We start from the raw sequence: 13,357 nt of genomic DNA, 5'->3' as shown, positions 1-13,357 counted from the left end.
CCAGGGGACTATAATTAAAGAAAAAGTAACAGTCTGGTTGAGGCTAGGCACATTAAAATGTGTTGAAGATTCCTAACCAACAGCGGGCTAACATGGAAGAGTCCAGCATGTGGAAGAACATAGCACTTTGCATATGTACTACCCTTTAGAGCATGCTCTACATTAAGTCTATCCTGAGTGTATTGTCTGTAACCATAAGAGATACAATTAACCGAACAGTAGCGCTAGCTCTCTGCCACGTTCTACTATAGTAAATATGCAAGGGAGGTAGATATAAGAGATCACATATCTTTTCAAACTGAATTGGTAAAAATTGCAATCTCTAAGTCCCAAGTGGACAGGACATAAGCAAATAGGCAACAGAAAAGTTATCAAAAGTAAATTGATTCAAGTCTTAAAACTGCATATGAAGCTAAAAGAACACCTTTTTCCCCTTTTAAATTACATAAAACTGTCAGACTAAATACTAAAAGACGTTAGTATGCCATTTAGTATATGTACCATTACCTTTAATAACCCTACAACTTTACATACAGCTACACATGAACCTTTACTGCAAGTCTAAAATGTTTGTACTGTATAAATAATATACACATTTCTGTCTGTGTACTGTTCTGTAAACATGCATTTGTACAATAGACTGCTACAAGAATAGTGGTTCATTTCAAACTCAATAAATTATTTAACTTAAACTTCATTAATTTTGAAGTAATATTTTTGCTATTCACAGAAACAAGGCTGCTTAGAAGGTGTACAAACACAAGCTGGTGATGTTTTATAGTGGGAGCACAAAGCTGGCATCAAGTCCGGAATTAAAGGTGCTAAGAGATCATCAGAATTACTACTGTTCCGACATGTAATATATTACAGTTATTATTTATATTAAGTGGTGTTTAATCCATCGCTAAACAAGTTCCGGTCATTCTTGAAAGAAATAACTGTGTTGGTACACAAAGGTTCCAGTAGAGGCTGCACAGTACTTGGAACAGGACAAACTTTTTGAGAATGTTCAGGACCCTGGTGTAACTGGGGCAATCCAGCAATCAGAGACGGAATTGGGGGTTATGTTTCCAAATTTCTTGTAAGAGCAGCTGCTCCCGTTTTCTCTGTTGCTCTAATTTTGCATGAGCAGCTAATAATTCTCTCTGAAGCTCCTGTACATATAAAATAAGAAAACACAAGCAACCTGTTAGCTATGTTTGGACTGTGTATAAAGGTGACAGATATTAAGGTTTGTGTTTCCTTCCATGTATAAACTAGGAATATACAAAAAAATGGTTTGCAGATTAAGAAGATTTCCTGCAGAATGTGTTTTCTCATTTAAAAACACTACATGGCCAAATAAATGTGGGCACCCCCTTCTAATGAGTGTGTTTATGCATAAATTATCTTCATAGTCAAACTTTAGCAGTAGGAAATTACCAAAGGTAAGAAATTAGGCGCACGTAAGGGCTGTTTTCCTAAAGCTGCTGCTGCTAACAAAGGAGTAGTCAACTCTAATAGAACTATAATCACAATACCAATAAATAGCAGCGCTAGATAGAATGCATATTATTCATAATGACGATTATGAATATAGAATTGATACAAAATATTGAATCAATATAGATAAAAAGCTGTACACATGTAAATACAATTCATAAAATACTATCTAAAAAACAATTAATCACATAGAATGCATATTACAAGGATCATTTTATCCAATAGGTATAATGCACAGACCACTAGGTGCGTTATTGCCTGTTCTTATTCAAATGACTTAACTGGAGACGGCTTAAAAAATCAATAGTTAAAACCTCCTTTTAGTAAGAGGGCTTAGTCCACAGAATTTGGTAATTACCATGTAGGTCACCGCTGGAGGAAAAGTCCCATATTGATTGGTATTTGGAAAAGGGGGTAAGTCCTCACCAAGTACAAGGTGTCTGTAGTGAAGCCACAACAAATGGGAGTAAATCACGCCACAGGGGAGTTGATTGGAGGGCTCTTTGGTCACATATACAGTGCCTTGCAAAAGTACTCACCCCCCTTGGCTTTTTACCTTTTTTGTTACATTACAACCTGTAATTAATTTATTTTTTTAATCTGAATTTTATGTGATGATCTGCACAAAATAGTCTAATTTGGTGAAGTGAAATGAGAAAAATATATACATATAGCTATATATGTGTGTTTCTATATATTGGTTGTGTGCTCTCCTTGGAATGTATAGCTATTATGATTATATTGTATTAGCTAGTGCTCCTTGCGCGAGTAGATAGAAATTATTCTGTGCTCGGTCGGTTTTCTGTGAGTTCTGACATTGTGTACAGTCTATTATGAAAAAATATGAAATGATATGATATGATATGAAAAAAAGCGGTCTCAAATTATGTCTGTGTTGTACATGCAAGGAAATACGGGGGTAGTTCAATAAATAAGGGTCCCCATACTTGTCTAAGCATTTGTTCCAACACCAAGGCATCTATACCGGCATAGAAGAAATCAGTCTCTAACACCTGAAGCCAGGACATAACAGCTTGCTGAACTTCACCATTGGTTGCGAATCGCCTTCTATCCAGGTGATTCTTCAATGGTTCAAAGAGATGGTAATCATTTGGTGTCAGGTCAGGGCTGTAGGCAGGATGGTCCAGTACCAACCGAATGGTAGCACTGTAACAACTCACGCGTGCAGTTGGCTGAGAGTGGCCTGGCGTTATCATACAGCAATAAAACGCCTGTTCGCAGCAACCCAGGTCATTTCTGACTAATTGCCCTCCGTAACCGGTTCAATGCGTCACACTAGAGGACAACATTCACAGTGAGGAAATCAAGAAGCATGCCCTTGTGGTCCCAAAGCACGGTCGCCATGACCTTCTTTGCCGATGGAGTGGGGTCGATGCGTGTTTCCAGGTCATGGATGCTTGCTTAGTCTCTGGTGTCACATGATGAACCCACGTTTCATCACCCGTAACAATGCGCTACAGGAACTGCACACCCTCCTCATGGGTAATGCCTCACCGTGGCATCTTCCGGTACGGCCTGATCTTTCTCTGGGGCCTTTCTGGAAACCTTACAGCGTCTGGCTTAACTGAGTGTCTCTTGAAGGGAACCATCAGTAGGTTAAAAGGTTTCCCAGACAGTGGTCCAGACAATAATGAAAACTGGAAAATCTGTTTTCCAGCAAAAAATATCAGTCGATATAGCAGACCTATATGGTCCTAGTGTGAACGGAAGAACTTTCCTACACCAACTTAGAAGAGTGCTAGGTTTGTCCTTTTTCCTGTGGAAAGGAAGGGTTAATGGCTTCCAGCTGGGATCCTTAAATGTCCAGGTGTTTCTGCACTGTCGTCATTGTTCTTCTGGCGAATCCTGCTGGTCCTGCAAATGTAGATGTTCTTGCATGTGGTACACTAGGTGCAGCTCCTCTTTGTCCCTCTGGATATCTCCTTGATCCTTATTCTGGTTATTCAATCCTTGGAGTTTGTCCCATTTGGACTCAGATGCAGTACATCGAAAGTATTGGACGCTGTAGTCTATCTTCCCCTGGTTATACTTTTTGCTAATAGGGTTTTCAGAACTTGGAGTTATGTCCTTATGTTCTTTATTTTTCTGGGTATTGGGAGGATAGAGTGGCCCTAAATATGAAGCCATGTTTCCTACCATTTGTGATTCGAAGCATCGCAGCTTAGGCCAGACTTGTTTCTTAGTTGTAGAGCCCTCTCTTTATTCCTGGACATGATACATGTGATTAGGATTTAGGTCCATTGTACACTGGAATTAAATTGAATAAGTGATCTTTATGTCTTGTATGACTCGCCTAAGTGGGAATGACCAGCTTCTCAACGGGACATTTTCTTAGCTATCACTCTATATTGGAGCAGATGAGCCCATTCCAAGCTGGAGGACTGCTTATTATGGTCTGTCTGTGGAGTCTTCCTGGACTTTGCGTCATGCTGCCTTCATAGGCCAGCTGTGCAGAACGGTCACCTGGTCATTTTCTGCACAACTTTAGAAAGATTTAAAAAAAGTTTTGCATCCAAGGATCTAAGGTTTAGGCATATGGTGCCGCGCACTGCCATAGAGTGCACCCTCCCTAGAGAAGAGCTTTGGGACATCCCCAGTGTTCCCCATTGGATGAAGGAAAAGGTGGGATTATTTTATTTACCCTAAAATCCTCCATAGGGGACAATGGACGCTCTTCCCAGCGCTCTTTATGTTTTCCGTCATGTTCTTGTTTGGACAATGTTGTTTTCTCTCTACTTTCCTGTTCTGAGTCTCTGTCTTTTGGAATTTGGGGTATATGTATCAAACCTTGGAGAGAGATAGTCGAGAGATATAAAGTACCAACCAATCAGCTTTTAAATGTCATGTTATAGGCTGTGTTTGAAAAATGACAGAAGCTGATTGGTTGGTACTTTATCACTCTACTTTATCTCTCTCCAATGTTTAACACATCTTCCCCCTTTGCTAGAAAATAACTGAAGCTTCCAGGCAGCTGGGGTATACAGGAGAAGGAGCCAACCTGAAAGAGTTTCAGTTTTAAAGTGCCAGAGGCCGCCCACCACTTGCTCTACCTCCAGTGTTCCAGTGACCGCATGGAATCAAGGAAAATAATTTTTACGATAATTACGAAAATCCTACAATCTTAAATTTTTGTTTTTTTCATTAATTTGGAGAACCATGTGTAAAATATTTCTTTGAATATACTGCTCCTGGTATTCCTCACAGCAGTAAATATATTCCTTACACTAAAAAGGCACCCATGGTTGTTATTATATGTCTGTATGTAACGTTATACAGTCATGAGGTTGACTATCACTATGTGTACAGTGCTTCTTACAGAGTTTATACTTGTGTGGATGTTACAACTTTAAACATGCTGCTTACCGGCATATTTACAGCTATAACACCCACACAGGTAAAATGCCTTAAACCTGTATCTGGATCTCAGCACCAGCATTGTGCGGTCGACCTCTCATATCCAATCTGTATGTGATATCACTGAATAGTAAGCAATTATTAACATTTCTTTTCTAGTTTTAGCAACTTTCAGAATAACAGATTTACATTTAATAGCTCTTATGCTTTTATTTAATAGGTTAAAAAGCACTACAGCCTTGCAGCTGTGGCTTTAGTCTAGCGCTCAGTCCACAGCTGCAAGGCTGTAGTGCTATTTAATTTAACATTCATTACTGAGCTGCTGCATACAAATTTCAAGCGCGGCTCGCTATCTATATTTTTGCCATTTATTTAATATCACACTAGTAGAACATCTGTTTCATTTGTAATGTACAACAGCAGGCTCAGGAAGTGAGAAATGTAAAGCTAAATTATACTCATTGTACAACAAAATGTATCATACTATGTGGGTGATTTAGTTACAGTGTGCCATGTAAGTAATGATAACCTGATAAAATAAATGTAATTCACTTGTTTGCACCTCAGATAAAAAAATTGCTATTTGAATATTACCATAGTTTGTGCAGAAACATGAAGTGCACGGTTACTACAGAACATCACAGCTAATTGAATCAAAACTTGCTCTGTTGCATTCACAATGTGCTTAAAAATATACTGGTCTTATTCAAACCACTACCACTGTCTCTCCTGCCATCTTCATTTTGGCAAGGATTCTAGTGTGTATTATGCAGATGGTAACTAGGCACAGAGAGGCTAAGGTGGTCAACCTTTGTGTGGCTTCCATCCCTCAGTGATAGGCTCTGAGAAGAGGTGCCAACCAATTCAGTTTCTCCTCCGTAGTGAGGCTTTCCAATTAGGCAGCGTCAGAACAGACATTGCAGCCATCTTTTCTGGAAACATATAGCAGTTCATCCTCCTCCATTGCCCTCTCCACAGAAGGGATGGAGTGGTACGGTTTACGGGTTTTTTTTTTTTTTTAAACTTCACTTACTCCTCCTGGGATATGCAGCTGAAGCTGTCCTTTCCTTTTCTACCCTCAATCTCATTTCTCGGGAGGGGAGTATGTCCAGGGCCAAATCTGGAGGGGGGACAATGGGAAAAAGCTCTGCCCCCTTCAAATGTCTCTCCAAACTGTCCTGGGCGCGGCATGAGAGATGGAGGACTCACTGATAAGGCGGGGCAACAGAAGTCTTGGCACGCTGTGTCCTATCATATCGTCCTTAGGGGCGTTTGCAGAATCCAAGACTCTGGAAAGTCCTGTTTAGTCCCAAACTGGGTAACAATATTTTCCAATCAATGGTGTGAGCAGAAAGTATTGGTGGTAACTGGTGCAATAACAAACTTCCTTTCAACGCATTCTGAACCTGGAGAGTATGGAGTCTTTGAAGTCAGTCATCAACAGCAAAAAAGAAAACAGGTTGATTTTGCCCATGAACATCAAGGAGCCAGACTTTCACGCTGCTTCCAAAAGGTGCATCTATTACTCCACTGGCAGTTGCAAGGCTACAAACGCCGCAGCAGACACCTGTTCACCTTCTGGGACTAGACTATGGTGATAACAGATGTCAGCCTCAAGGCTGGGAGCAGTTATGCTTCAGTCTGGTCTGGGAGAGTCAAAGCTCCTGCTAACTGTTCTGGAATTCAGAGCTGTTTTTAACAATCTAGACAGAGGCTTACTAAAATTATCACTGGGGAACCAAGGTACCAGGGAATGATACCTTCATCCAGAATTCTTCCAGCAGATTGTGGACATTTGATGGCAATCAGAGGTCGACATGATGGTACTTTGGAACCTTCATCTGATCTACCTTGGGTACTCAAAAAAGTAGAATAAAAAAAAAGACTGGGAGCACCACATTGGTCCAGAAGGTCTTGACATTTAATTCACAGCAGAAGACCACTGATCATGGCACCTCCCACAGCCCCCTACAGGCTTTCCCAGCTGCAGAATGGCGATCCAGAAATTAAAGAAAAAAGTGAAAATGGCTGTCAAAGGCCCTGCTCTGGTGGGAACTTAAAGTCTGAACTGAGGAGAAGCTGGAGCTTTCGGAGGAAAACCTAAATTTTCAAATCCCCACTCTCTATACCCAGAGTGCCCCATAGTCTGAACACGGATAAATGCTATTTACTAGTAATACCCACAAAATAAAGAGGGGAGTGTAGAGGGAGGTCATGGTCTACAAAAGGTTTTGACAGTAGGCCTGTAAGCAGAGTGTGAATGTGCATTCAATTTCCCTACAAACAATCCAATCAATAATAAAAATTAATAAGATTGCAAATAATAGACAAGATAAATTAATAAACTGAGTTAAATGTTTCTTTGTAGGTAATGTTACACTCATGTCACCTCTTTCCTGTCAGGTAGTTCATCTGATGTGTTATCTAGAAAAGCAGGACCATCCCCTGTAAAGTAAAATAAAGAAAGACATTTTAAAATAAATAAAATAACAGATCTAACTTTATAGTCAAAATGTTGTTTGTTTCTCAACCACTATGTACTAGGAATGTAGAAGAACTTTTATCCTAAAATAAATAAGCAGTTTCTGATACAGTCACTTATCTATGTCTTCTCAGAAACCACTGCATTTTCACAGGAGGTTGATAGGAGCCTTGATAAAATGGAACTGGGCATTCAAAAAACAGCTTCTGATTCTACCAATTTGCCCAGAAACAGTTTCATTCGCTTTGCCACAACAAATCCTAAAAACAAGTTGCTCAATCTGAGCAGTCTAATCTAATTAGTTGGGGATCGTTTGGGCTGACATGGAAACCAGGTGACATCTCAGACCTTCCTCCTTCAGGGGCTTGTCTTGTTAGGGCAGGAGACACTGCCACTCAAGTAGATATGATAATATGTAAATATGAATGCCTCCGACACTCATCCAGCTCACAACTTAGCCACACAGCGCTACAATGTTATGCACCTGGACTGTGTTACTGTAAATCTATAAAAAGAGGGTTCCATCCCCCTCATTCTTGTCAGGTAACCCCTAAGCCCTGTCTCTCTATGATTAAAGCATATACATTTAGTATTGCTGTACTCAACAATCCAAGGACATAGCTTTTTTTTTGGTATATACAGAAAAACTTAGTCCCCGATTATAAACAACCATATTACAATATTAAAAACTAAATATACTGCACTTTTCTCCTAAGAAATTAACTGATCATATTACCACGCTTTCAGCACAAATGTTTTGGAGAATTGTACAAATACCTTCAACCGGATTAATTACAATTAAAAACACTCTGCTGCTCCCCTTAATCATGAATGGCTTTAATATTAAATATTCTGTTTACTTCTATGCATTTATATTTACCATTTCAATCACTACTTTTACTAAAATATATTACAGTATTTCAATACATTATTATTAAATGTATTACACAATTATTGTCTTTTATATCTCTCCTTTGTTGAAACACATTAAAATGTTAAATATTTGAAACCAAGTTTGATTCTTACTTATGGGAAATATTTATCAATTATCGGGTTTTAAATCCGATAATTTGTTATTGCTGCTATAAGAAATTACAATTAAGTTTCGTCCAAATGCAACAAAACCAGATGCAGGGACATTGATGTGTTGTAGTGAAGTGATTGCTAAGGCGAGCGGCCATTGCCAGGGAGAGATCCTGCAGATCCCTCTCCTGGTAAATGTTGCAGAGTGTAGCCTATAGGCTACAATATCTATCACCATCTGAAGATGGTGTTAGCTAGTGGGGCCAAGCTCCGGAATGCTTTGCATCCCATAGCTTAGTATTCAGCTTTGAAGCAGCCCCTTTAGAAACGTATGAAGGCTGCATTTGAGATCGAAAATGGAGAATCGCAGCAGATATCTGCTGCAGTCCCCTATACATACATCCAGGGGATCCTTAATAGTTTCTTAATATAATATGTAATATATACTTTGTTAAATAGGCCCCCTTGGTGTCACAAAAAAAAAAACAGAAGAAAAAGTCCTCCAATAGTGATGTCATGATGAGGCTTGTCACAGACTTTTATATTGTGCATTCTTCTTATATTATTTTATATTGTGCATTAACAGCAGAATTACAGCAGAGGATTCATTACTATAGTCCATCTGGGGGACACTGCCAACAATGGGATGCAGAAGGCTCTGTTAGGGGCTGGCACATCAAGCTAAACTGGTTTGTTGCTATGCCCTCTTCTCTACACCCCATCGGCCCCTACGGAGCTTCAGTTTAAACTTCATGAAGACCACAGGAGAGCCTAAAAAAACCTCTCAAACCAGAACCACACTCAAACCTGAGAGGGAACAAACACTGTATTACAACAAAACAGTGAAATGTATTTAACGGTGAGCTCCAAAAATTCTCTTTAGTCTGTCATCCAATCTGAGAGACACTGTCAACCACAGCGACGTTCCAAAACTGCCCCACATTCAAAGCTTTGCACAAAATGTTTTGCTCAAAGGTAGTGTCTCTAGTTGAACACATTGTACATTTAAAATTTGGTAAAAGTATGAACGGAGGACCAGGTGATCGCCCTGCACAACTGCTCCACTGATGACCTGTCGCACTGCATCAACAACCGATCTGGGATGTAGATATAATCCAGACAGCGGAATCCCGGCAAGGGATTTTACATAGGCATCCAAAAATACAGACACCTATGTTAATCCTGACGCCGGAATTCCAGAAGCGGCCAGCGCAACGAAAGTCCGGGGCGCCCTTAGCGTTAGCCGCGGGGGTGGGGGAAAGGGGGAGGGTTTGGATTAGGGTGACAAGGGGGTACTTACCTGCCCCAGTTGGGATCTTCATCCATCAGGCATCCGCTGTCAGGATTTGAACCGGCGGTATTTCAATCCCTTTCCACTGATCTGTCAAAATTATTTTGGAAACCCTTCAAAGATGTCCACAAGAGGAATAGGAGCCGTGATCCATTTGGCCATTGATTGTTTTGTTGCTGGCCAACCACTTGTGAGTATCATACAAGATGCAAAGACTGTCAGTCTTCCTCAACAAAGCTGTTCTATACACATAGATTGTGAAGGCACAAACCACATCAAGTAGTGATAAGTCATCTTCACTACCCAAGCCTGAATCTTGGCGCAATGCCAAGACTATAATGTCCTGAATTAAATAAAAATTTGTACTGAGAAGTGTGTGGTCCTAGAACTGTTAAAGATTATTATTTCTACCACCTTATGAAGATACCAGAAAGTATAGAAACGGACGTGCTGCTCCAAGAAGCCTAACAAATACGTACAGGATGTGGTTAAAATATTGACGAAGGGGATTCCGGTGGTTAGAATGGCGGCGCCGGAATCCCGACACCTGTCAGAATCCTGCCGCTGGCATCCCAAAGGTGAGTAGCAGGGTTAGGGGGGACGGTTATCGTTAGGATTAGGCACTAAGGGGAGGTTAGGTTTAGGCACTATGGGGTGAGGTTAGGGTTAGGAATCGGGGAGGGTTAGGATACTGACCGACAAAGTGTTGGTATTCTAACCCTGTCGGGATCCCAAACACACACAGATGTGATAAGTGCTTCTAAATCAGGGCACAAAAGACATCACAGCATATTACAAGGTCTATGCAATTGTTCTGACCGACAGTACACTTATAAAGGACAAATATAGAGAAGAATGGACAAAGTCCTAGAGGACTTCTGCATTATGTATGCCACGGACTTGATCCACAAGGGGTCTGCCTTGAAGGAAAGGCTGAGCTTCGAGCAGAGGGCCTGATTCAGACCTGTTTGTCTGTTGACTGCCGCATGCGAAAGCAGCCTAGCAAAGTATGCAATTCCCGCGATCGCTAGCAAGACATTAGCACGCCCACTATGTTTTGTCGTGCGATCCCGGTATGTTTTTAGACGCCCACCAGTCTTGGTAACATACGTCATCTCCAGGAAGTGTCTTAAACAATCGGTAACATCGGACCCATACGCAGCACGTGGCTGACCATACCCTACCGCAAGCACTGCGAGTGCTGCTGTGTGTAAATCAGCCACGTGACGTGTACGCTGATGATGCGTCTTAATTATGCATGCCCCTGAAACGGCATTCAGACGCACACACACGCCTGTGTTCGCACCACCACACCCCTGTTACCATCGACCACTCCCTGTCACCACCAACAAACGGCACGACCTGTCACTCATACTTGCGGAATGTCTGTGTACAGGGTGCGAACGCGTTTCGATCGCATGGACTAGTTCACGCACGCGCACTGCGTCTTGTACGCAAGCGCAGAATGCAAACATCGGCAGGCTACATGCGAACGCAGCCTAGCGAACGGGTCTGAACCAGGCCCAGAGTCCATAGCTCCATGCTTAGCTCAAGGACTTTGACTGCAGTGACTTTGGTCCCAGAACAAACACCCAACACCACTCCCAAACCCTAGAAACTGGTGACTTATCTGTTGTTGCAATGGTTCAGGTCCCCACAGACAGGATACAGTTCTGGCTGAGGTGACCATAGAAGAGAACAACAGGTCACCTCAGACAGTAGGAAGATCTGATTTACTAGGCGAGGATCCACATGCAATCAGGGTTAGCGAATGGAAGAATGCAAATGGAACTGACTTGAAGCAAGATACCATCCTCCCTGGCAACTGCAGGTACTGGAGAACGGAGACTTGAATGCAAGCCAAGAGCTATGACACCTGTTGCAGGATGGCCAAAATCCTGTCCTCTGCCAAGAAAACCCAGAAAAGTCTGATGTTAAAAAGAGGAGACCTAGAAAATTGAGACACTGAGAAGCAAGTCAAATTATTCCTCAGCTATTGGCTTCCAATGTTTCTATTGTCAATTGAAGATGGGACTGGTGAGGTGCAATGGACCTTGCTTTTATCAGCAGGTCATCAAGTTACAGGAAGACCGTATATGCACCTGCATCACTGCCATAACCGTTGTGAAGATCTATGGAGCCATCACCAGACTGGATGGAAAAACACTGCTGAACACAATCAAGACAATGAGAGTTAAGCAGCAGGCTGATGGGATGTAGAGGGGGGCTTAGTTACAAACAAATTTAGCTTTATGTGCCAGCTCCTCATAATGCCCTCTAGGGTTACAATCAATAGATCTACAATAAAAAGGTTGACAGTGTCTAGGTAGACAGGCATTAGGTCAACATTTGTCAATGTTGATCTTTTTGTGTGTCGACATTTTGTAAAAGATCAACATTGGAATAGTTGACACAAAAATTATCGACATTATTTGTGGAGTAGGCACTTAATGGAGGGATAGGCTGTAGAAGTAACGGTTAGGGTTAGGCACTAGGAGGGAGGGTTAGAGTTAAGATTAGGGCTAGAAAAAAAAAACCCATAAACACGTGTCAATCATTCCAATGTCGACCTTTTGTACCTTTCGACCTATTGCCTGCCTACAAGTTAGTGTCGATCTTTTACCTGTCTAATTACTGTAAATCTTTTAATCCACACCCTGCCCTCTACACCCTATGGTTCACAGTGTCCATAGATAGGATGACAGAGAAATGTCTTTCATTTCTGCAACAAGAAAAGCAACTACCATCAAGCCTAAAATCTGTAGCGTATGAATGAAAAACGATCCCCCCCAAAAAAGTCATAGAACAAGACTTTGGTTTCCGATTTTCCACTTACTACTTAGCATTTGCTAGAAAGTGTCTACTTATGGCCTGAAAGTCAAGGTGTTTAGCAGAATGATACCTGTGAGGCAGAAAACGCCATTCTCTTTACGTTGCACTTTAAGGTTCTTCAGTGTGAAAGCAATTGGCTCAGGAAGAACTGGAGAGGGATAAACACGTGGCCCATTATCCTGTTAAACATAATTAAGTCAACTTTGAAGTCATATCATGCAAAAAGGTTACAATTCAAAGAATAACAAAAAATTACATTTAGGGGACATTTAAGTGAAATTGTAAGCGCTTAAAAAAGAAAATCTCACTTAATAATGCTGCCCCCAATTACCTGACCCCTGTAACAGCACGGACAGGGGATCACGTCTCCTTCTATGGTCTGATGTTTTTTAAAAAAAATCCTTATAATGTCCACATAAGCTTTTTATTCATCCACTGAAGAATTTTGAAAAAAAATCCAGACAGGAAAGAGGATGACTTGTTCCATGATGTATTTACCTGCTATGCTTCGTTTGGCTGATTTGTCTTGCTACAACAGTCCAAAGCCTCACTTCACTTTCCTAAATGGAATAATTCTGGCGGAGAAGTATCGGGAAATGGACAATGCTCCCCAGCAGACTACCATAACACAACCTTTCATGTCTTTATGTCGCTGATGTGCAACACCACCACCTGCCCAAGGTGGTGAGTGAAGTGAAAGGCAACATGGCAGCCTTGCCAACCTTGGGCTGCATATCAAATAAAGACTTGGACCAAATGTAATAGCCTGAGAGTTGCAGCATTTCGGAGATGAAACTGCAAGCTTTATTATAATCATCATCATCGTTTATATGGAGCCACAAGTGCTTTACAAAGTACATAAACAAATAGGC

At 41.2% G+C, this 13,357-nt stretch overlaps 1 protein-coding gene across 2 annotated transcripts in view; it reads right to left on the bottom strand.

Moving 5' to 3' along the window:
* Window positions 1–408: 408 nt before the first annotated feature.
* Window positions 409–13,357, bottom strand: part of BLTP3A (bridge-like lipid transfer protein family member 3A) — a 108,520-nt gene continuing 95,571 nt past the window's right edge. For both annotated transcript variants that reach the window (XM_088461164.1, XM_088461165.1), the window contains 3 exons: window positions 12,556–12,664; window positions 7,247–7,302; window positions 409–1,154 (listed from right to left, as the gene is read on the bottom strand). In XM_088461164.1, coding sequence (XP_088317290.1) covers window positions 1,044–1,154; window positions 7,247–7,302; window positions 12,556–12,664 — 276 coding nt within the window. In that variant the 3' untranslated portion in view covers window positions 409–1,043. The remainder of the gene's footprint in view (window positions 1,155–7,246; window positions 7,303–12,555; window positions 12,665–13,357) is intronic.

The sequence above is a fragment of the Taudactylus pleione genome, unplaced genomic scaffold, assembly GCF_031769625.1.
Source record: "Taudactylus pleione unplaced genomic scaffold, aTauple2 ptg001021l, whole genome shotgun sequence".
Lineage (NCBI taxonomy): Eukaryota > Metazoa > Chordata > Amphibia > Anura > Myobatrachidae > Taudactylus > Taudactylus pleione.
The sequence above is the reverse complement of the archived record's forward strand: the minus strand, read 5'-3'. Positions and strand labels throughout refer to the sequence as shown.